Source organism: Hylobates moloch, unplaced genomic scaffold (genome assembly GCF_009828535.3).
Source record: "Hylobates moloch isolate HMO894 unplaced genomic scaffold, HMol_V3 SCAFFOLD_13, whole genome shotgun sequence".
NCBI lineage: Eukaryota > Metazoa > Chordata > Mammalia > Primates > Hylobatidae > Hylobates > Hylobates moloch.
In genome coordinates this window covers 30,993,206-31,014,431 of record NW_026652288.1, presented here as the reverse complement: position 1 = coordinate 31,014,431, position 21,226 = coordinate 30,993,206, and the positions used below count along the sequence as shown (strand labels likewise).

Below are 21,226 nucleotides of genomic sequence, written 5' to 3'. Positions count from 1 at the left end.
GGGCTTGCCCAAGCTCACACAGCCAGGTGGTGGCAAACTCAGGCCTGGAACCCAGCTCCTTGACTTGCAACCCACGTTCTCTTTTTATAATAGCTCACAACCATGTGAGCCTGCAGCTCAGAGCCTGAGCCCTCAAACCAGGCACTCACTTGTGGTGGGTACATACAAAACCCCATCCCTCTCCAAAAAAATCTGTCAAAAATTAAAGACATTTGAGCAAAAGATGAATAACAAGCCATCAATTTCCAAAACGTGGGAAGAGTTTGGCTGACAATGGTGAAGAAATGCCACATTAGATGCTTCCCAGAAGTAACGGCAAAGAGCGGCCCAAGCAGATGGTTGGCAAGGCCTTGTGAAGGGCGTCAGGACTCGGCTGCTCTGCCCAGGCATGGGAGCGCCCACACAGGCATGCCTGTACCAGCACATAGTCTGGGAAGACCCAGAGGCCTTTAAGTGCAGGCTGTGCTCCAATGAGGGTGCCGTGGATGGGCTAGGAATGTGAGGCTGCAAGGATCAGCCCAGACCTGCCAAGGTCTGAGCCCTAAGGACCCCTAGAGGAAACTCGGAGATGAGAGGTTTGCCCTCATTCCTACCCCCTGTGCTCTTCCTGGGCAGGTGATGATAATGTGCTGAGAAGCCACTGGACCAGGAATAGGGAGACCAGAGTTCCCAATCTAGATGTGTGATCCGGGCAAATTTTCAAACTGCTCTGGCCCTACTGAGCTCACCTGTGCAGGAAGGGGCCTGTGGGGAGGAGCTTCAAGCTGTGCAGTCTGTGATGTGAGCACAAAGCCCCACCCTGCTTTCCTAAGGTGGCGCCTGCGGGGATTTCTAGCTGGGAAGCAGCCAGGAAATGTGGTTCCTAAGCTCAGGACACTCAGCCTTCTGGAACCCTCCCACTCCTGCTGCATCCTCACTTCTTCCCGGTAATGAGCCAGGCTGGGGCACATCCTGCCACTTCCAGGAACCACCTCCCTGTCTTCCTCCCCTGCCCAGCCCAATGCATCTGCATCCAGAGACAAGTGCTGGCCCAGGACCTCCCAGAATCAGCTTCCTGGGCACCCCACCCTTCTTCCTACAAGACATACCCCGCCCCAGGCCCAGTAGAGGGTCCACACCCTGAGCAAGGATGACCCTTTGCCGCCCTAGTCCAGCCTGGGGCCCAAGCGCTCCTTCCTGTGAAGCCTGAGGTCGTGGAGCCCTGGGAAGCAGCTCACTTTGCAGAAAAGGCAGTCTAATGTGGCCAGCAGGGGCCTCTGTGCCGACTTGATAACCATGCCCCTTTTTACCTGGTGAGACACAGCCCTGCGCCAGGTATGAGGCTCAGTGAGCAGAAGGTGGGCTGAGTTTCAGGCTCTAGATGCCCTCGTGTAGGACATAGTTGGCAGGACTCTCCCAGGGAGCGAGGGTGTCCGGTCCTGGCCTGGGCTGGCTGGAGTAAGGCGAGAAGCACCTAGTCTGCTCTGTGGCCAAACCCAGAGCTCTTGGAGCCCCAGGCAAGAAGCCATGAGAAAGCAAGTTTGGTTCTATGCATATATTTGTGTGTGTGTGTGTGTGTGTGTGGGGTGGTGGGAGGGTTGCTGTGGGGAAGAGGGGAGTTGTGTATATGTCCGGGATATATGTATGAGGAGTGTGTATGCATGTGTGGGTGTGGGTGTGTGCGTAAAAGGAGGTATGGGTGGGGGAGGGTCTATGTGTGTCAGTTTAAACTGCAACTATGTGTTCTAAGGCCAATTGTGAGAAAGAAAGATGTTGGGCCCTGCACCCTGGAAACTTTCCTCGTTTGGGGTGAGCCACAGATAACTGAGGGTGTCTGACACCCTTCCCCCAACTATCCTGGTCTCCTCAGGGTGCTGAGGTCAGCACCGCCCCAGGCACCAGCAGCCCAGTTCTAGCTCTTGTTTTTAACGCAGGCTGCTTTTGCCAGCAGCTGCATTTACAGTCTGGACTCAGGAAAGCAGAAAATAAACTGGCCTGCAAAGCCACTCCTGGGGCCATCATTTCTCCCAGAGGTAGGGGCACCTGGGGCTTAGTCAATGTGGGGTGGGAGGCATTAGGAAGTGCAGGCAAGAACACCAAGGGCCTAATTTGCTTAAGGCAGTCACTGGGGTCCAAAGATAAAGGCAGGAGAGAGGTAGTGAAACCTCGTCTCTACTAAAAATACAAAAATTAGCTGGGTGTGGTGGCACATGCCTGTAGTCCCAGCTACTCAGGAGGCTGAGGCAGGAGAATTGCTTGAACTCAGGAGGCAGAGGTTGCAGTGAGCTGAGATTGCCCACTGCACTCCAGCTTGGCGACACAGTGAGACTCCATCTCAAAACAACAACAACAACAGCAACAACAACAACAACAACAAAAACAGAAATAGGAAAAGAATAGAATAGGATAGGAACTGAGGAAGGCAGGAGTCCCTGGGAACCAGCCTGCCACATACAGGTGCACAGGCTGTGCACTGCACAACTACAAAGGAAACTATTCACACAGATTACTCTGGGATTGTATGATAGGTGGTGTCAACTGACAGGGAGGGAGGGAGGAAGGTAGCTCATGGTGATCCAGACCCAGGGCTATGGCCTGTGTTTTCATATGGTCTATGGACCTCACAAGAAGGCTGTGTGGTGCATATCGTTACCCCTTGTTAGACATGGGGACAGTGAAAATGTGACCTGTTGAGACACACACAGGTTCTAAAGCGCAGAACTCTGAACTCCTAGTACAGTGTCCTTGGAAACTGCAGAGGCTGGAGGCCTCTCTGGACCCGCTGGTCAGGCTGCACTGGCCTTGCAGGTGCACATGTGCACGTCCCCCAGGGAGTTCACACTGGGAAGGGGTGGCTTTCCCCAGCCTTCCTGGAGGAGTCCTGAGCTGCCTGAGTGAAACAGCAAATCCCCTTTAGGCCTAAACGCAGGGTGAACCCCAGATGAACCACTTGGGGTTGGGAATAGGTGGGTTAGGAGAAGGGGGGTGCTCTGGGAAACAAACCAAAGCAAGACAGAGTAACCACTCGTGCTGTCCCTCCACAGGGCCCTGAACAGGGAGCCAGGCGCTTACAGCGTGCGTGCCGGCTGGAAGGAGGGAGGCTCAGACATCCCCATTTTCCCAGGCCAGGGGTTCCAGCTCCCTATCACCTCCACCATACAGCCCAGAGATAGGGAGCCAGGAGATCAAGTCTCCCAAGACCCCCTTCCCAGGGGACACTGTGATGTCCCAGAATTCACAGGCCACCAATTACAGGAACTGCTAACACAGTTTCCCAAGTCCCTCCTGACTCAGCTGCTTCATTTCCCCTCTTCTTCCCCAGGTCTCACCTCCTAAGCAAAGCAAGAGGTGGTGAGGAGGGAGGGCAGGGCTTTCCTCTCAGGATGTTCAGCCTCCCCACTCCCTCCCACCTGCTACAGGATGAGGACTCCAGGCTGTGTCTTCCCTGGAGGGCTGACTGGGGTTAACCTGGCCCTTGAGCAGGCTGCTGACCTGAAGGGCCTCTCTCACTGTCTTCCCTTTCCACTCCCAGCGATGGCAGCTCACACATTGCCATAGTGTAGCCTGAAAGACCCGAGCCTGGCCCTGTACCACACACCTGCCCTCATCAGAAGAGAGCTGCTTTCTGCAGAGAGGACACCAAGGCAGCTCACAGGAGCGCTAGACAGAAGCCCAGGTTTGGCACTAGTGGCCTGCACCTGGGCCAAGGGCCTGCACCACTTGGGCCTCGTCAATACACAACTGCAGGAGCACTGGCCTGTCACACTATGAGGCTGTGATCTCTCCTCTTAGGGATCTAGAGTGAGCAGTGCTGTCCTGGGCAGGCCATGCTCTTGCAGAAAGAGCAAAGGTTTCTGGGCCCCACTATGGTGGCACAGACATGGGCAGGGCAGATCTGTGTCCCAGCCAGAGCCACAGAGCACAGAGGGTGAAGGCACATGCAGACAGTCACCTACCTAGGTCCATTCAAGCAAGAGTTCTAGCTGCTTCCCAAAGATCCCCAGCAGTTCAAAGCCCTCCCTTACCCACAGGCTGACTTCTGAGTGCTGATGTGGCTCCAGCCCTGGCAACTAGCTCCAATACTGGGGTGGGCGAGGCATCATCTGATTTTCTTGCCAGAGATACAACACATGGCACAGAGAGGGTAGGGGGCTATGCAGGACACTCAGCAAACTGTGGCAGGACAGGCTGGGGGTGGGGGCCCAGAGCAGTTGTTTTTAGCTTTTGACAGCATCTGCCTAGCATTTTAGAGTTAGAAAAAAGAAAACAGGCCGGGTGCGGTGGTTCCTGCCTGTAATCCCAACACTTTGGGAGGCCAAGGTGGGTAGATCACGAGGTCAGGAGATGATAAAACCCCGTCTTTACTAAAAATACAAAAAATTAGCTGGGTGTGGTGGTGCATGCCTGTAATCCCAGCTACTTGGGAGGCTGAGGCAGGAGAATTGCTTGAACCTGAGAGGCAGAGGTTGTGGTGAGCTGAGATCGTGCTACCGCACTGCAGCCTGGCAACAGAGTGAGACTCTGTCTCAAAAAAAAAAAAAAAAGAAAACAACGATGATGATGATGATAATCTATAATCCCTCATGGTTACTAGGTACTTGCTATGTGCCAACCAGAAAAGGCTTTCTATCTTAAGCATTTCTTTTAATCTTCAAACAACTCTATAAGTTGGATAGTACTATTCCCACCCCACCTGCTCCCGCCACCCTACACCATTTTTCAGATAAAGTAACTGAAATAAAGAAACCTGCTGAGGGTCACTGTGCTAGGAAGTGGCAGAGGCAGGCTTAGAACCTTGCCAGCCTGACTCCAGAGTCCTGTCTTCTAACCACCATACGAGGCAGCCTCCTTTAATGAGCAATTATCCCGTATTTTTCTGGAGTCAACAGTTTTCGAAGTGCTTTACTACCTGGTTCCCTCCTTTTGTGACTCAGAGCACTGATACCATTGAGCTAAATTTCTCTGTATGCATTTGGCTGCCCTGCAGAGCTGCAAGCTCCCCAGGAACTTAAGAAGCAAGTCAGGGTCAGGGCCATGGAAGGTGCCTCTTGTAGCATGAATAAACCCAATGAGGTGAGACTGATATTGATGTCTTCATGTTACAGATGAGAAGACTGAGGCCAGCTGTCTCCTGAGCTACGGTGGACCTGAATTCCTCTCCCAACCCCTGCCTAGGACTGCCCCAGGTAAAATGATCCCACACAGCATAGGAGAAGTGCCGCCTCGCCAAGGGACAGCATGGCCCTAGGTGCTTCTCTTCTGGTATGTAAGAGACTGAACATGCCAGAACCATGGAGCCCACAGCCAACACCCCTCAGGCAGGTTGCTTACCCCGGCTGATCCTCTGCTTCTCCCCGGAGAGGATCCCTGGTGTGTCGATGACGCTGATGCTCTCCAGCACAGGGTTGGGTAGCTGGGCACACACGAACCTGCATGGGCAGAGGTAACCTGGGTGAGTACTTGCCCACCTTTCATGACCCAGCCCCATGACTCCAACCACCTGTTTTGTCTCTCTCAGGTGAGCTGCAGGTGCATCCTGAAGGGTTTAGTTCACCATGGGCTTGCCCAGTTCAGGGCATGGCTGACAGCTGACCCAGGGCTGAACCCCAGTCCTCTTGCTTCTCCCCACATCCAGTGTTAGAGCGCCCTGCACCCGGGTGTGTTTGGTAAAATGCTGTGTGACCAGCAAGCAGGGCTACTCCATAGCAACATCCCGTCTTCATGTGTGATCAAAGCCTGGGTTTAATTCTTACAGCCCCAAGTCCTTAGTTTCTCCTTGGTCAGCTACCTCCTTGCCTTGAATAACTCCACTTAGCTTGGCCCTCTCTAGGAACCTTAGCTTCTTTAGACAGTCAATTTGAAGACCCCCTGGCTCCTCTTCATATGAGCCCCTAGGGACTAGCGGGGCAGGAGGGACTTCAAGGGTCTGTCCCAAGTCATCACTGCACAGAGTCAGGGTCTGGGGATCCTCCTGATTTGATCCTCGTGGGCAAAGTGGCTGTGCTTCTCTGTTTATGTCCTCATTTGTAAATGGGGTATCATTCAACAGTAACTGAAGCCCTACTCTGTGCAAGGTAACAGGCTGGGTGCTATGGCCAGAGGATCACAAGCCTGGCTGGCTTAAAATGCAGACACCTGTATGTAAACTCAGCACTTTGGGAGGCTGAGGTGGGCGGATCACTTGAGGCCAGGAGTTCGTGACCAGCCTGGCCAACATGGTGAAACCCTGTCTCTACTAAAAATACAAAAATTAGCCAGGCGTGGTGGCACATGCCTGTAACCCCAGCTGTTCAGGAGGCTGAGGCGGGAAAATTGCTTGAACCCAGGAGGCGGGGGCTATAGTGAGCTGAGATCACGCCACTGCACTTCAGCCTGGGCAACAGAGCAAGACCTCATCTCAAAAAAAAAAAAAAAAAAGGAACCACTGTAAAGATTTATATATTTTTTCCTTTCTCTCTCATATTTTCTTCACACAACACACAACATTTGCGGGAATGGATTATTTACATTTTATCACTTTCTAGATGAAGATAATAATATTCAAAGAGGTGTCTTTACTCAAATTAAACCACCCCCACCCAACCTCACCCACACTTCCTGGTTTCAATAAATTTAACGATGGAGTTAATGAGACTTGCTGGGTTTGATTAATGACATAAGGGCGCTCAGCTCTCAGCAATGCACCCAGCATATGATGGCAATCACTTAAATTCTGTTATCATAATAGGCTATACGCTATTACATATAATACAATACACTATATCATTATAAGCACAATTATCCCAAAATGGCAGTAACCACTAAACCTGTACTCCTTTCATGTGATGAGCCCAGTTTCCTCTTGTCTCCCCCTGGCTGTTCCCTCATCTCCCCTGGGGTCCAGCTCCTCCTCGCTGCCTTCAGATAGGACGATGCTCCTCAGCTGACTCACCAACACTGCAAACTCAATGTGTCCAAAATCAAATTCACCGCCTACCCCCTTGCTCAGATATCCCTGCTTCTCTTCAGCTCCAGCAACTCATTCTCCTGAATCATGCTCATCCCACCCCCTCCATTTATGCATTTTAGCATTTTGGGCATCCAGGACCTCCTTACTCAGTTCCAGTTATCAGAGACACCCCTGGACTCCAGGATGCCTGCCCCACTGCACCTTACCACCATGACCTCCTCATTCTTCCTAAACGGACCTCAGCTTCATTCCTGACATAAACCAAGCCCCATGCCTGGGCCTCTCTCTCTGCCAGGCCAAGTTCCCAAGATTTCTCAGCGTGACCCTTCCTCTGCTCCCTACTCTGGGTGCACACCTTGGCCACTCACAGTTCCACATTTCATTCATGTGGTCGTCTCCCCGTCCCTGTCTCAGACTGTTATTGACTCCACGTCACTACAAGAAAGGTCAGAGACAAGTTCATAGGTTTATAAAAAATATTATTTGGGGCTGGGCACGGTGGCTCACACCTGTAATCCCAGCACTTTGGGAGGCTGAGGCAGGTGGATCACCTGAGGTTGGGAGTCCAAGACCAGCCTGACCAACATGGAGAAACCCTGTCTCTACTAAAAAAAAAAAAAAATACAAAATTAGTCACGCGTGGTGGCACATGCCTGTAATCCCAGCTACTCAGGAGGCTGAGGCAGGAGAATTGCTTGGACCTGGAAGGCAGAGGTTGCAATGAGCCGAGATCACGCCATTGCACTCCAGCCTGGGCAACAAGAGTGAAACTCCATCTCACACACACATACACACACACACACACACACACACACAAATTATTTGGGATAAGAGACATCAAGAATCCTTTGGGCAATGAGCCTCAACTTCTACAACTGAAAAATGGCCACAGCAGATGCCTATTCCATTCACTAAACAATTAAGGAATCAAATGAAACAGGACATAACACTATCACTAACTAACCTGTTGGTTACTATGTGCCAGGCACGAAGTGTTTTCTGTTCACTATCCCACTTATTTCTCCTTTAACTCCTATTATCCTATTTTACAGGTGGGAAAAATTAGAAACAAATAAGTTTTGTAACTTGTTCAAGAGCCACAGTATTAGGCAGGACTTGAACCCAGGTCTACCTGAAGGCAAAGCCTGTATTCATTACCTCTAAACACCTCCAATTAGAAAAAGTAGTTTTAAAATTATTTTCAAAGTATTTACCATGCACATGTGAAACTGGATTTATAAGTGAAATAAGTGTGAGCAGGGGATCAGCCTGCATTCTGGTTAAACAGAATAATTAACGTGAAGGCCCAGATTAGTTTGCCAAGCATTCCTAGAGCTTTCTCCATTCAAATCATCACGACAATCTTGGTATCTGCAAGGCTGAACTTGTCCGAGGGGAAGAGAGGTGACCTGTGCAAGGTCATTTAATTTAGTAGAAGAGTTAGTGCTCAAACCCAAGGCTTCCCTCTTAAGTCCAGGGTTCTTCCCACCAGGTAGGAACAATATCCGTGAACAAAAAAGAACCTTCGTCTGCCTCCTTCCAGTTGGATACAAATCCCAACCACTGCATGTTTAGGCAAATGCTGGGAACTATATGGAGCATCCTCCTCTGCTTTCACTAGGGGTAGATGCAGGGTAGGGGAATGTGACCTAAGTCAATGTTGTATCCTTCTCTGCTCCCTGATAAGGAGGAATCAGCCCAGCATTTGCAGCTGCTGCATCTTACAACTGACTCAGTTACACTCTCAGCAAGCAAGGGACAATCTAGGTATGGAAAGATTGACAGGAGGCTCTAGGCACCAAGCCTCCCAAGCCCCTGCCTACTGTTCTTTCACGCCCCACACTCCAAGAAGAGAAGAGAGCACCCCAAAGTGTTGCGTTCCTCTCCACACTCACCTGTTCAAGAAGGCGTTGCCAAAGGCATTGAGTTTCCTGAAGGGTTTCTTGGGATCCACCACCAGGGCGTTCCCAGGGATGATCCCCTCCATGTCTCCCTGCATCACCGCAATGAAGGAGTCTGTGGTGGGCTCAGGCCCAATCCTCATGCCTGGGAAATCCTGTTCCAGCAGGTACCTAGCAGGAAGGAGCAGAGTCCTAATGCAGGTGTTCTGCTCAAAGATCAACATGGCAGACAACATGCGAGTCAGCGGGGAGGGCAGGGCCACAGCAGCAAGATCTCATGGCTGGGAGAAATGCCTGCTGGATAACAAGTCCAAAGAACTTTGTAGAGGAGGTGGAATTTCAGCTGAACTTAAAATATTCTGTTTTTTGGTCCTTATCTTTTTCCCTCTCTCAATCAGTTGGGGGCTGGTGGGTGGGGGTGGAAGGAGCAAGGTTGGGCTAAGAAACAAAGCATGGATTGAAATGATTCTTACACAAAGTGTTACAGACTCCACAACTGAAGGTAACCTGCTGAAGTACCCACACAAAGGCATGGTTAGAACTAAACCTTCCATAGACTCTGCTGGCTTTTCATAGGTCTTTATTTAACCGGTTAGTTCTTTAATATAAAAATAGCTCATATATGATACAAAATACAAACAATATAAAAGGTACATTATGAAAAGTGAATCTCTGGCCGGGAGCGGTGGCTCACACCTGTAATCTCAGCACTTTGGGAGGTCAAGGCGGGTGGATCACAAGGTCAGGAGTTCAAGACCAGCCTGGCCAACATGGTGAAACCCCGTCTCTACTAAAAATACAAAAATTAGCTGGGCATGGTGGCAGGCGCCTCTAAACCCAGCTACTAGGGAGGCTGAGGCAGGAGAATCATCTGAACCCGGGAGACAGAGGTCGCAGTGAGTCAAGATCACGCCATTGCACTACAGCCTGGGCAACAAGAGCAAAACTCCGTCTCAAAAAAAAAAAAAAAAAAGAAAGAAAGAAAAATGAATCTCCATCCTATCTTACACCTCTAGTATCTGTATTTTGTATCTTGTATCCTTCTAGAAATGTTCCATGCATACAAGTACTATGTTATTAAGTGTTCACACAGATCTACACATTTATGATCTTATTTATTTATTTTGTTGAGATGGAATGTCACTCTGTCACCCAGGCTGGAGTGTAGTGGCGTGTTCTCAGCTCACTACAACCTCCACCTCCCGGGTTCAAGTGAGTCTCCTGCTTCAGCCTCTGGAGTAGCTAGAATTACAGATGCCTGCCACCATGCCTGGCTATTTTTTTTGTATTTTTTGTAGAGATGGGGTTTCACCATATTGGCCAATCTGGTCTTGAGCTCCTGACCTCAGGTGATCCGCCCGCCTTGGCCTCTCAAAGTGTGGGATTACAGGTGTGAGCCACCATGCCTGGCCTGATTTTATTTATTTATTTATTTATTTATTTATTTTTTGAGGTGGAGTTTCGCTCTTGTTACCCAGGCTAGAGTGCAATGGCATGATCTCAGCTCACTGCAACCTCCCCTCCCAGGTTCAAGTGATTCTTCTGCCTCAGCCTCCCGAGTAGCTGGGATTAACAGGCACCCGCCACCATGCCTGGCTAATTTTTTGTATTTTCAGTAGAGATGGGGTTTCACCATGTTGGCCAGGCTGGTCTTGAACTCCTGACCTCAGGTGATCCACCTGCCTCGGCCTATCCCAAAGTGCTGAGATTACAGGCATGAGCCACCGCGCCCAGCCACCTGATCTTATTTTTTAGCATAGAAGCAACCTGCACACCTTTCATTCTATCGTTCTTGTCATTATCCATTTAATTCCAACTTTCAAAGAAGAGACTACATTCAAAATGCCTTGTATAGTACCTGGCAAAACAGATATGTTCAACAAATGCGTCCTCCCTTGTGCCCTTAGGTATTAGGCAATTTCATTACAAATGTAATAGTATATGGTGGGATTCCCAGATAGAGATTATATTGTGCTATGTTTTTAAATATGTGTTTGGTTTTTTACCTGCACTACCTAAATAGCTGTCAAAAAGTTACCTTTTATCTGTCAATGCCTTCCTTCTGCACCCAACACCCATACACACACCCCTCCCCACAACGTGTGCATGCTTTGTAACCATGAAGGATGTTGTAATGTGTGTAGGCAGGAATGTACAGATCCTGTGATGATTTTATCCTGTGATGAAAACACGTGGATATTATCAATGCACGTGTTTTTTTTAATGCTTAATATATTTAGGACATAGCAGGACAGATCTATTCCTCCTAATGACAACGTAGAATTCCATTATATGGGTTATTACTGGCTAATTTAATGGCTACATTGCTGGCCATCTAAAATTTAACCAATAGTTCAAATTTACCAATTGAAATTTGAACTATTTCAATTCTTCCTAGATGGAAGACAAATGGCAGTAGGGGAGTTTACACCTTATCCCAACCAGAGAGGTGAAGAAGAGGAAGGGAGTTTGTTTATTTTTATGGAATGGTTTTTAACATGTTCTCTTTCTGTCCTTTAGTGTGGGCCAGGAGGGGGCCAGAGGTCCAAGATCTGGTCCTGTTCACCCACTGTGCAGCCTCAGGCAGGCCCCCTCCCCTCTCTGGGGCCTATCCTCTGTTCCCTTTAAGAGGCTAGACAATGTGATAGCTCAGGTGCCTTCTGTTCTAAAAGTCTGTTCCCTGATCTGCTGCCTGAGGGATGCATTTCTGGGTGGTACTCACCGGTGTCACTCAAACCCACATGGCTCTGCCCCTTGTTGGTGGCCACTCCTGAAAGGACAGGGGGCTGGCGAGTGGACTGTTCCTCTGAGCTTCTGGCTGTGGCCCCGGAAGGCAGGTGACCCTCTGCTGTTCTCTGGGCCTGGATGGTGAGAGCCCAAAGTCCCCTACCCCTCTCCATGGTCCTCTTTAGAAGCCAAGAGCAGAGGCACATGGTGAGCCAGGGAATGCGAATGCCTCTAAGAACCAGCCAGACCTCTAGGAGCTCAGAACAGCTTTGAGCCAAGCAGCATGAGGCTGGGCTGAAGAAAGGAGCTCAGAACTACCTTGGGTTGGGACCGGCCAGAGGAGAGCTCTGGGGCATCCTCCAAGGCCTTGATGGACAGGAGCTAAGAGATGTTGCCCAACAAATGCAGACCTTTGAGGTGGGCTCTTCCCAAGTGCTGAGAATCCCCCTCCTGCTTTAAATCTTGGGGGCTTGTAGTTATGCACAGAGGGAAGAGCCAGGAGGCCCTGTTAAGTTGGGAAAGAAACTTGGAGATCTCCTGGTCGGTGGTCCTCAGCCTGCTGCACATCCCAGCCCCCTGTGAGGCTTTAGCTCTTGGTGTCTGGGCCCCACTCCCCAGAGGTGCTCACTGCTCTATCAGGAGTAGGGCCCTGGACACTGCTACTTCTCCAAGCTACCCAGCTCATTCTAGGTCCAGCCAGTGTTGGTAACCTGCTCTGGACCCAGCCTTTCATTTGACTGAAGTAACTGCTGACACTCCATAGCCTTTCCACGTGTCACATATTATGCTAAATATTTTCACAACTGCATCTCCTTTGGTTCTCACAGCAGCCCTATAGATAGGCAGGCACCGAGGAAACTGAGGATTAGAAGGGTTACATGGCTTCTCAAAGTTAAACAGGTAGTAACAGAGCTGGAATCCACACCCACATCAGTCTGACCAAATCCTTTATTCTTCAACTGTCTTCTACCCTGAGGAAATCACTGCCTCACAGGCCGACAGAGCAGAGCTAGTACCAGACGCCACATCTCCAGGGCCCATGCCGTAGCCCTCTGCCCATCCTGTGACTCCCTAAGGTGGGCCAGCACAGGTGGACTGCAGCAGCAGGCCTGGTCTGCACAGAGGGGTGGTGGCCAGGGAGGCTTGCCAGGGCTTCCTCCCACTCATCAACATCCCATTTTTGCCTTTGAGCAGCGTTCTGAGCTGTGAATTTACTCTGCGGTTCCATGGTAGTTAAAGTCAGGTTGCTATGGGCTCTGTCCCCAAGGAGGAGCCTCGGCAGCCAGCCCTGGAGGAAGCTGCTGATCTGCTGAGAGTTGAAGCCTTCCTGTCCAAAGGCCACCCGCCACACAGGGCACAGATGGGTTTCAGGTTGTCTTGGGAAGCCCCTGATCCTCCAGATCCCAGTTCAATAATCAGAGTGCGAGGGCAGGATTTCCTCTGCTCAGAGGATCACTTTGAAAGCTGGCACCGAGGTTGTGATGAGAGTGAATCCTAACAGCTGTACCCTTGGCTAGCACTTCCTGCCTTCTCAGAATATCTTCTCCTTCAGGGCCTCCTGGGAGAAGCTGGGAATCTCAGTGGCCTGGGTCCAGCCAACCTGCTTTCTCTAACCTTGAGGGCTATGGTCTCCAGGGGGTACTTAACTCAGGGAACCTCAGTACCTCCCTCCATAACATGGTGGGTAATTGTTCAGACTGATTGAGTACCTGCGACGTGCCGGACGTTGTTCTAAACTTTCCATGGATTATCTCATTTCACCTTCCCACATACTATGATGTCAGCACTATGCTCTTCCTCATCAAATGGACCTAATAAGAAAACCTATCTCACAGGGTGTTCTGGGGATTAAATTCATTGCAAAAGTTAAGCATTTAACCAGTACCTTAAATTACCTAGATTATCATTCCATTTGAAGGAGGAGGAGATGAAGGTTAAACGATGTGCCCCAGGTGATGCACTCAGTAAATAGTAACAAGGCTACGATTTGAACCTGGCACTTGGATTGGAGTTCATGCTCCTAACCACGATACTCACTCTCCTTTCCTGCCTTGACCAGGAAATGCAGCCATCTTTAGGGACAGGCCAAAAGGGTTGAGCTCCCTTTTAGAACAATGAATGGGACAAGAAGGCCACAAAGAAATATGGTTTGGCAGGTGGCAGGCAGGGCCAGGCCTTGGAGGAGAGGTGAGGCTTTGAGGCCCACAAACGCAGGAGTGTACTCATCTCTGTAAATATCAGCCGTGGGGTTCCCTGCTTGGCCTCAGTGACTGGGATGTGGCATCGCAAAGCTGCTGCTATCATGTGATCAGAGCAGGTCCCTGGCTCCATGGGCTCTAAAAGGACACTTCTGGATTTACAAACAGTCGGGCAAGATTACCCTTCATGAGAAAGATTCCATGCTGATTGGGAAAGCCCATCTATCTTTGCCTGCCCGGGCACCTGACCTAGTGAGTGTGTGGATGAGAAGCCCTAAGCAGGGCTCTGCAAGGGAGCAGCGACAGTGGATTGCGGGAAGTAGGGATCATCAAAGGCTCCAGGGACAGCTGAAATAGAGAGGGCTGAAAAGAACCAGCCTCTGGGCAGCCTCAAAAATGCCCAGAATGAACAGCGCCAAACAGCAGTGATGAAGGATCATTCTTACACAGGCGTCTCAAATTCCACCCCTGAGAGGGACATGGTGTTCTCAGCAGATGAGTGAAGGCTTCCCAGCCTAGCAGGGTGGCTTCCGGGGAAGTTACAGGGCCGCAGCCCGAGGTGGTCAGGCAAGGGCCTAGGGTTTGTCCTGCTAAACCCACATGACCCAAAACTTGCTGACCACACATGGGTCTGGGGAAACACTGAGTCTAATGAAGCCACCAGTAAGTCCAGGCAGCACAGTCGGGTGGGGTAAATTCTCAGGGACATTTGGGTATGGCTTACAGAAGCGGGTGCCCCTGTAACAAAGCCACCACTGTGTCCAGAAAGGAAAAATCTATTGAGGAATCTCATGCACTGATTCTTTATGGGAAGCGATACAGATCGCCTCTGTTGCCAGGAGAAAACATTCCCACAGCAGTGTGAAAAAAGAAAAGTTAATTCAGGCCAGGGTGGGAACAGTGGAGATGGGGATGCACGAGAATGAGGGGAGACAGGACAGACTGAGTCCAGGATAATAGTACTCGCCCTGTCGGCCTCATGGGGTTTGAGGGAGACTGTAACGCACCCCACAGACACAAGCGAGGAAGTGGATGGGAGACGCTCCACAGCCAAGTTGAGGCATGAGTCAGCTCCGTGTTCCCTGGAGCAGCTATAATTGGCCCTGTCGAAAGCACCCTCAGCCATGTGACGAAGGGATTCCAGCAAGAAGGAGAATCTGGTGGCCAGACAGTCCAGCCTCCTTGCGACAGGCCAGCCCGCCTAGGGCACTACCCGGCATCGTCCCCAGAGCTCAGCTATGTGCCCCTTCTCCAGCCCTTCCCTTCGTGCTGGAGAAGGGCCTTCCTGCACCTTCCTGAGAGCCTGCCTCTAAGTCTCATGTTAGAGAGTCAGCTTGAGAGAGGAGAGGAAATGATAAAGTCCCATACGTGGTGCCTGGAGCACAGCTGGTGCTAAACTGGTTCTGCCTCCCCCCCCAAATCCGGTCAGTAATGCTGTGAGGCGGTTATTACTATTCGCATCTTATGGATAAGGAAACTGCGGGTCAGAAAGGGGAGGTGGCCTGACCTCTGTCAGACCTTCCTAAGCAGGTCTCTGGGCAGGAAGTGGTGGAGCTGGATTCTGCTGACTTGGACTGTGTTCCATGGCCTTTGTCCCACTGTCAATGGGAATGGGAGGGAGACCCTTCCCCAAAGGTCTTTCTCCTCCCAGTAAATGCTTTTCCTGATGACTGCCAGGCACCTGACTTTCAAGGCAGCCCCTAAGTCAGGCTGAGGCACGCAGACACAGTTTCTCTGGCCTAAGGCCTTCTGCTTCCTTGTGTAACACTTAGGCCTTGTAAGAAGCAGGTGGATTTTCATCCAGGCCCATTTAGAGACCCAGCAGATCAGAACCCTGACAGACACAGGACATTGCCTGGCCTTGGTGGGTAGACAGGGCTGAAGGTGGTGCAGGGGCTGTGCCTGGCAGGATGGACTTTGCAGTGAGTGGGTCTATTGGGGTGGTGGCCCTCTCACTCTATTCCTTCGGCTTTCTGGAGAACCGTCTTTCCCGGTGCAGTGGCACTGTAATGCCTGGGGTGGGGATGTCAGGGTGGTGATGAGAGCTGGTGCAGCCACAGCAAATGCCAAGTCGCCTTTGGGGTGGGAGGTTGCGGAGTCTCCTGAAGTGGGAGAAGCTGAAAGGGCCAGCTCAGTAGCCCTCACGGTGGACTCCCATCCCAGCAGCCCCACCATGTGCTCATGCCTCAGGGTCCAAGTCACACGATAGAAGGTCCGTGCAACCCTCGGGACCAGCCCAGCCTTCCTATGGAGCCCAGGGCAACTTAGCTCTGCAGCCCCAGGCCCCACAAGCCAATACACTAGAGCCTCTATCTCAGCTCTGCCAAGGCCCAGGGAGGCCTCCCTCATGGCCCATGGAAGTACTCAGGCCTTCCTCAGCCCTGAAGCAGCCAGCTACTCACCTCCACTACCTGCAGAATAAGGGGCCACAGAAGTAGGCAGCAAGAAGGAGTGACCAGGGGCCAGATGGTCTAAGGAAGGAGGGATTCAAGGCTGCATGCCAGGCAGAGAAATAGCAAAGGGAGAAGAATAGCAGAGACAGGAGGAAATGCTGCCAGGGCCAGAGGGACACAGAGCTACTGTACTCCAAAGAGGCAGCCTGTGTTGGAGAGGGCAGCCGCCAAGCCAATTTACTGTTTATTTTATTACTCTGTGTTGCCGGGCCTTAGGACAGGGAAGTTATTTCAGGCAGAGATCACAGCACATTAATTAGTTATTAGAAGAATGTCCTTTTCTGTGTGTTCTTCCTGAGACAAGAAACAGACCCCGTGGCAAGCACATATAACTGAAAGTGGATGGACCCTCAGGGGCAAAATGCCAAGAACTAGGGGAATGAAGAGGCAAGCCTTTGTTTCCGAGGAAAAGGCCCCTCACAGGTTCAGGCCTGCGATGGAGACAAGAATCAAGGCGAGAAGCAGGGATGGGAGAAGGGAGGGGAGGAGGCCTTCTGAGACCTAGGCATGGACACACTTATCCACCCCAGAGCAGCCTTAGTCGCGCTGGGGAAGGGATGCAGTGTCAACTCACCCTCTCGGAAAACAACCGCAAAATATGCCTCTTAATACAAAAATTTTAAAGTTAAAAAATAATTTAAACAAAACTCTGCCCAACTTTTGGCCTAGCAATTCCACTTCTGGGAATCTATAAAAAAAAAAAAAAACAAAAAAACCCCCCACACACAATATAGGAAAAAATATTATGCACAGAGATATTCAGAATTATTCTACAATAACAAAAAATTAGAAATAGTCCAAAAGGAGTAGATTAAGTAAATGAAGAATCGTATATACACACAATGAAATAGTATGCAGCTGTTAAAAACAATGCTATTCATTAGTTATTATTCATTAGTTAAATGAATAATTGTATATACAAATAGTGAAATAGTATGCAGTTGTTAAAAATAATGCTTACGAATAATGCTTATAACATGGGAAATGTTCATGCTATAAGTAAGAAAACCTGGCCAGACGCAGTGGCTCACGTCTGTAATCCCCAGCACTTTGGGAGGCTGAGGTGGGTGGATCCCCTGAGGTCAGGAGTTCGAGACCAGTCTGCCTAACATGGCGAAACCCCATCTCTACTTAAAATACAAAAATTAGCCAGGCGTGGTGGCGGGTGCCTGTAACCCCAGCTACTTGGGAGGCTAAGGCAGGCGAATCGCTTGAACACAGGAGGCGGAGGTTGCAGTGAGCCGAGATTGTGCCATCGTATTCCAGCCTGGGTGACACAGTGAGACTCCAACTCAAAAACAAAAACAAAAATAAACAAGCCAGCATACAAAATTATATGTACGGCATGATCTCAACTGTGCTATAAAATAGGTACAAATACTGGAAATATATTTTATATATAAATTATATGTTTTATATGTAAATTAAAATAGCTTCTCCTAGGTCATGGGATTATGGGTGACTTTTTTCTTCTTTAAATTTATTCTTTTCTATATTTTCCAATTAAAAACAACTGTTTATTGGATTTTATGAGAAAGAAGAAAAGTACATGATTTGGTTCTGGAGGGTTCCCTGTGGTACGACCCCTCCTACAGCGCTGGCTGACACTCCCTCAAGGGGAGACAGCTTTTGACACATGAGCTAAATTCAGTTGCTGACATGAGTGGGGAGAGGGAACTATTGCACATGGAGGATAAGAAAGAAGAGGGATCTGCCTCTCCCGGTCTTGCTGTCTCCCTCAGATAGGGAATCATCTGTGGCAATTTGACTCTGCCACTTTCTTAGACCCAGTTAACAGCCAGTGATGACTCAGGCAAAGCCGGGAGAGTGTCTCAGACAAAAGGCGCTTAAACCTGTCTGCTGCTTGGGGATCCTCACCTCTCCCCATCTTCCCTCGCATTCTGCAAAATGTCTGCTGGGAACCTCCTATAGCCGAGACCCTGGGCGAGTCCCCGGAGATGCTAAGGCATGGATGTTGTCTTGTCAATGATTGTACACCAGGAAGGAGAAGCTACAGATAATGTATGAAAGGTTATAAATACCATATGTGTAGAGAGCCAGGGAAGGCTGTGAGAGGGCAAGGGTCATCTGCAAATGGCCTGCACTTCCCTTGAGGCATGAATGGGCCAAGTGGAGGCCAGGGCTCACGAAGGAAACTCTGCAGGCAACCCAGGCAGCTCTGAAGTGCCTTTGGCAGCAATGGGTGCTTAATAAAACAAGGGGCATGGCTTAGATCGGGGTTCCCACCCTAAAGTCCAAAGATGGCCCTTGGACCCCCAACATTATATGCAAATTTGGGATGTATGTACATGTTTCTAAAGATAGAAAGTTAAGAAGCAATGGATTAGATTAATCTCTAAGGCCTCTTGCAGTTCTATCAATATAAAACATACGAGAGCCAACAGGCCCATCACCTCCCAAACTCCTTCAGAAATCACTTGGCCTCTCAAAGCTGCTGAGCCCTAGGCTGTGCACTCTGCAAGGACAAACTCAGTGTGGTGTTGTGTTTAGACATGACCTATTAGCATGGTGCTACTTTCAGAAGGCTGGCATTACAAGGTCAATGTTAGAGAAAATTAGTACCTAGAAAATTAGTAACTAGACTGCTAACTTTTCTGCACTCCTCACCAAACAAAGCACAGCATTTCACATGCTATGGATGCTCCAACAGCCAAGGAATAGGAACAAGGGTACCCCTGCTTTCCAAACCCTCTGCAGGAGATGAACACGCTTGACTTTGGGGGGCTACCAAACTTCATTCTCAGGCTGTGGGAGCCTAACTCTTAAGACAGAGGGCCACAGCATTCTCAACAGTTTGGAATGGCTGTAAAAGAGGCCAAGAAAAATGGCTGGCCTTGAAGTTGGGAGGATTGAGGACTGGGGTGAAGCCTGTTCTCTAAAGATAAGAAGGGCCTCTGGTGGACCTCTCTGAATGCAGGGTGAACAAACTGACTTCTTGAGCCTCCCTCCAGCCCAAGGATTCTGTAATTGAAGGGAATGGATGACTCATTCTCAGAGTTACAGGCGTTTAGCCAAGCATCTCCTCACATGCATCTAGGACTTACATCCCAGGTCTGCTGCCCACTCTTTAGATGGCTCTGCACAATTCATTTAACTTCTCTGCGCCTCGGTTATCTCACCTGCAAAGTCAGCAACTGGATGAGACAATGCCAATTCCCTTCCACCCCTAAGAGTCTTTAATATTATTATTGAGCCATTAAGATCAAATAAGAGAAAGGGGAAAAAAAAAAAATTCTGCTTCTGGACTCAGCTTCTGTTGAGTCTCCAAGATACATACACAGGAGCTCTGCTTTAGAGAAGGAAATGATAAAAGGAGAACAAGTAGCATCCCCAGGGCACGTCCGTTCCCAGGCCTGCACCCATCAGAACTCAGCTGCAACTGTGAGGCCCCCATGTGAGTGCCAAGCCCCCTGAAAAGCAAGGGAAGAGGTTCTGCCCGTGAATGATGTGTTGCTAAAAAGTGAAGACGTAAGACATCCCCATCAACAAAAGGTGCTCCAGAGACCAGGAGCTCTTCCATTGTGCCTCCTGGGCTTCGGTTTAATCATCCATAAGATGGGGAGACCAGGAATGGCTTTACACTTGAATACTTCAGGTTGACCACTAGAGCCAAGGGCCAAGTAGAGTGGACGGGTATTGGGCAGAATGGGAAGGGGGACCAGCAAAAATTGTGGGGTAAGATTTTGATGCCTGCACAAACACAGATCTCTTCAGGGCCCTCAACTGAAGGCTTCCCATTGGTCCCCTGTCAGGGGTGGAGTACCAGGAGTAACCGGAGGGACTAGGCGCTGGGCTCCGGGGTGGGCTGCCGGGACCCTGGGCCAGCTCACCTGATGAAGGTGGTCTTCCCAGTGGAGTACTGGCCCACCAGCAGAACCATGGGCTTGTTGTCGAAGTCGGCATCCTCCAGGGCGGGCGAGTGGAACTCGTGGAAGCGGTAATGCTCTTCCAAGGGCAGCAGCTTGCTCTTGTAGAGTTTCTTGAGCCCCTCACTCACCGTCTGGAAAACCTCGGGGTCCTTCCTCCGGCGGTCGTCCGTACCCAGCCAGCTGAACATCGCGGCCGCCGCTCGCCCCCGGCACGCAGCCCCAGGGGAAGACTCCTCCTCAGGGGAAGACGTCCCGTAGGACCGGTCCGCCGGGCTCCGAGCCGCGCCGCCGCCTCACCCAAGCGCGGGGCTCAGCCGCACCATGGCCAGGGTACGCGGCTAGGAGGGCCGGGAGCGCACTCTCCCTGCTCCTGGGACCAAGCCCAGCCGCTGCTGCATCCAGCAGCCCAGGCCGGAGGGAGGATAAATAATCTGGGCTGGAGGAGGAGGGGTGAAATCTTGGCAATTAAAGTCGAACCTGCAAGGAAACTGCCAGATGCCGGGGTCCCCGATCGGCCCCCAGCCCTCGCCTGCTTTGCCCTGCGTGCAGCAAGGGATGCTTCGGCTCCGCTCCTGCCAGACCGAGGCGGCTCAGGGGAGACGGAGACGCTGCCCAGCCCGCGGACAGCTCCGCATCCGCAACAGCATCCTGCAGCCCCAGGCTCTGGTTTAAATGCCAGCTGGGCAGGAAGCCGGCGCGCGGAGGAAGTTCCCTAGTACTGGCAAGGCACGGCCGGCCCCACGGTCCCGGCGACGGGAAGCCGCGCAGGGCGCCGCCATGTTTGCGGGCAGTCTCTCAGCTCCAGACCTGCGACCGCGCGGGGAGAGGGATGCTGACCCAGTCCAGTGGGAGAGTGCCGGTGTCTCAGTCTCCGCCTCTGGGGCTTCGATTTGGGAACAGCGCCCTCTCAGGGACGGCTGCGAGGACAAAGTTGACCTATTCGTCACCCTCCCTGCTTTGAATCGCCTCTCCTTCAGTTGCTGAGGTCAATTCCCTAGGAAAACAGGTACTCTAGTATTGGGGGATTTTTTTTTTTTTTTGGCGTGGAAAGAAGGATCCACTATCAGGTTACACAAAATAACCAAAACTGTCACTACCCAAACTTTTAGCTAGGCTTAGGGTGAAGTCA

The 21,226-nt window shown here is 50.6% G+C and overlaps 1 protein-coding gene across 1 annotated transcript in view; it reads right to left on the bottom strand.

Moving 5' to 3' along the window:
• The window catches only part of EHD3 (EH domain containing 3), a 33,756-nt gene extending 12,745 nt beyond the window's left edge, over positions 1 to 21,011 (bottom strand). Inside the window, exons 1-3 of the mRNA XM_032172616.2 lie at positions 20,059 to 21,011; positions 8,824 to 9,000; positions 5,311 to 5,408 (exon numbers count right to left, since the gene is read on the bottom strand). Of these exons, the coding sequence (XP_032028507.1) occupies positions 5,311 to 5,408; positions 8,824 to 9,000; positions 20,059 to 20,285 (502 nt within the window). The 5' untranslated portion in view covers positions 20,286 to 21,011. The remainder of the gene's footprint in view (positions 1 to 5,310; positions 5,409 to 8,823; positions 9,001 to 20,058) is intronic.
• Between the last annotated feature and the right edge of the window lie 215 nt (positions 21,012 to 21,226).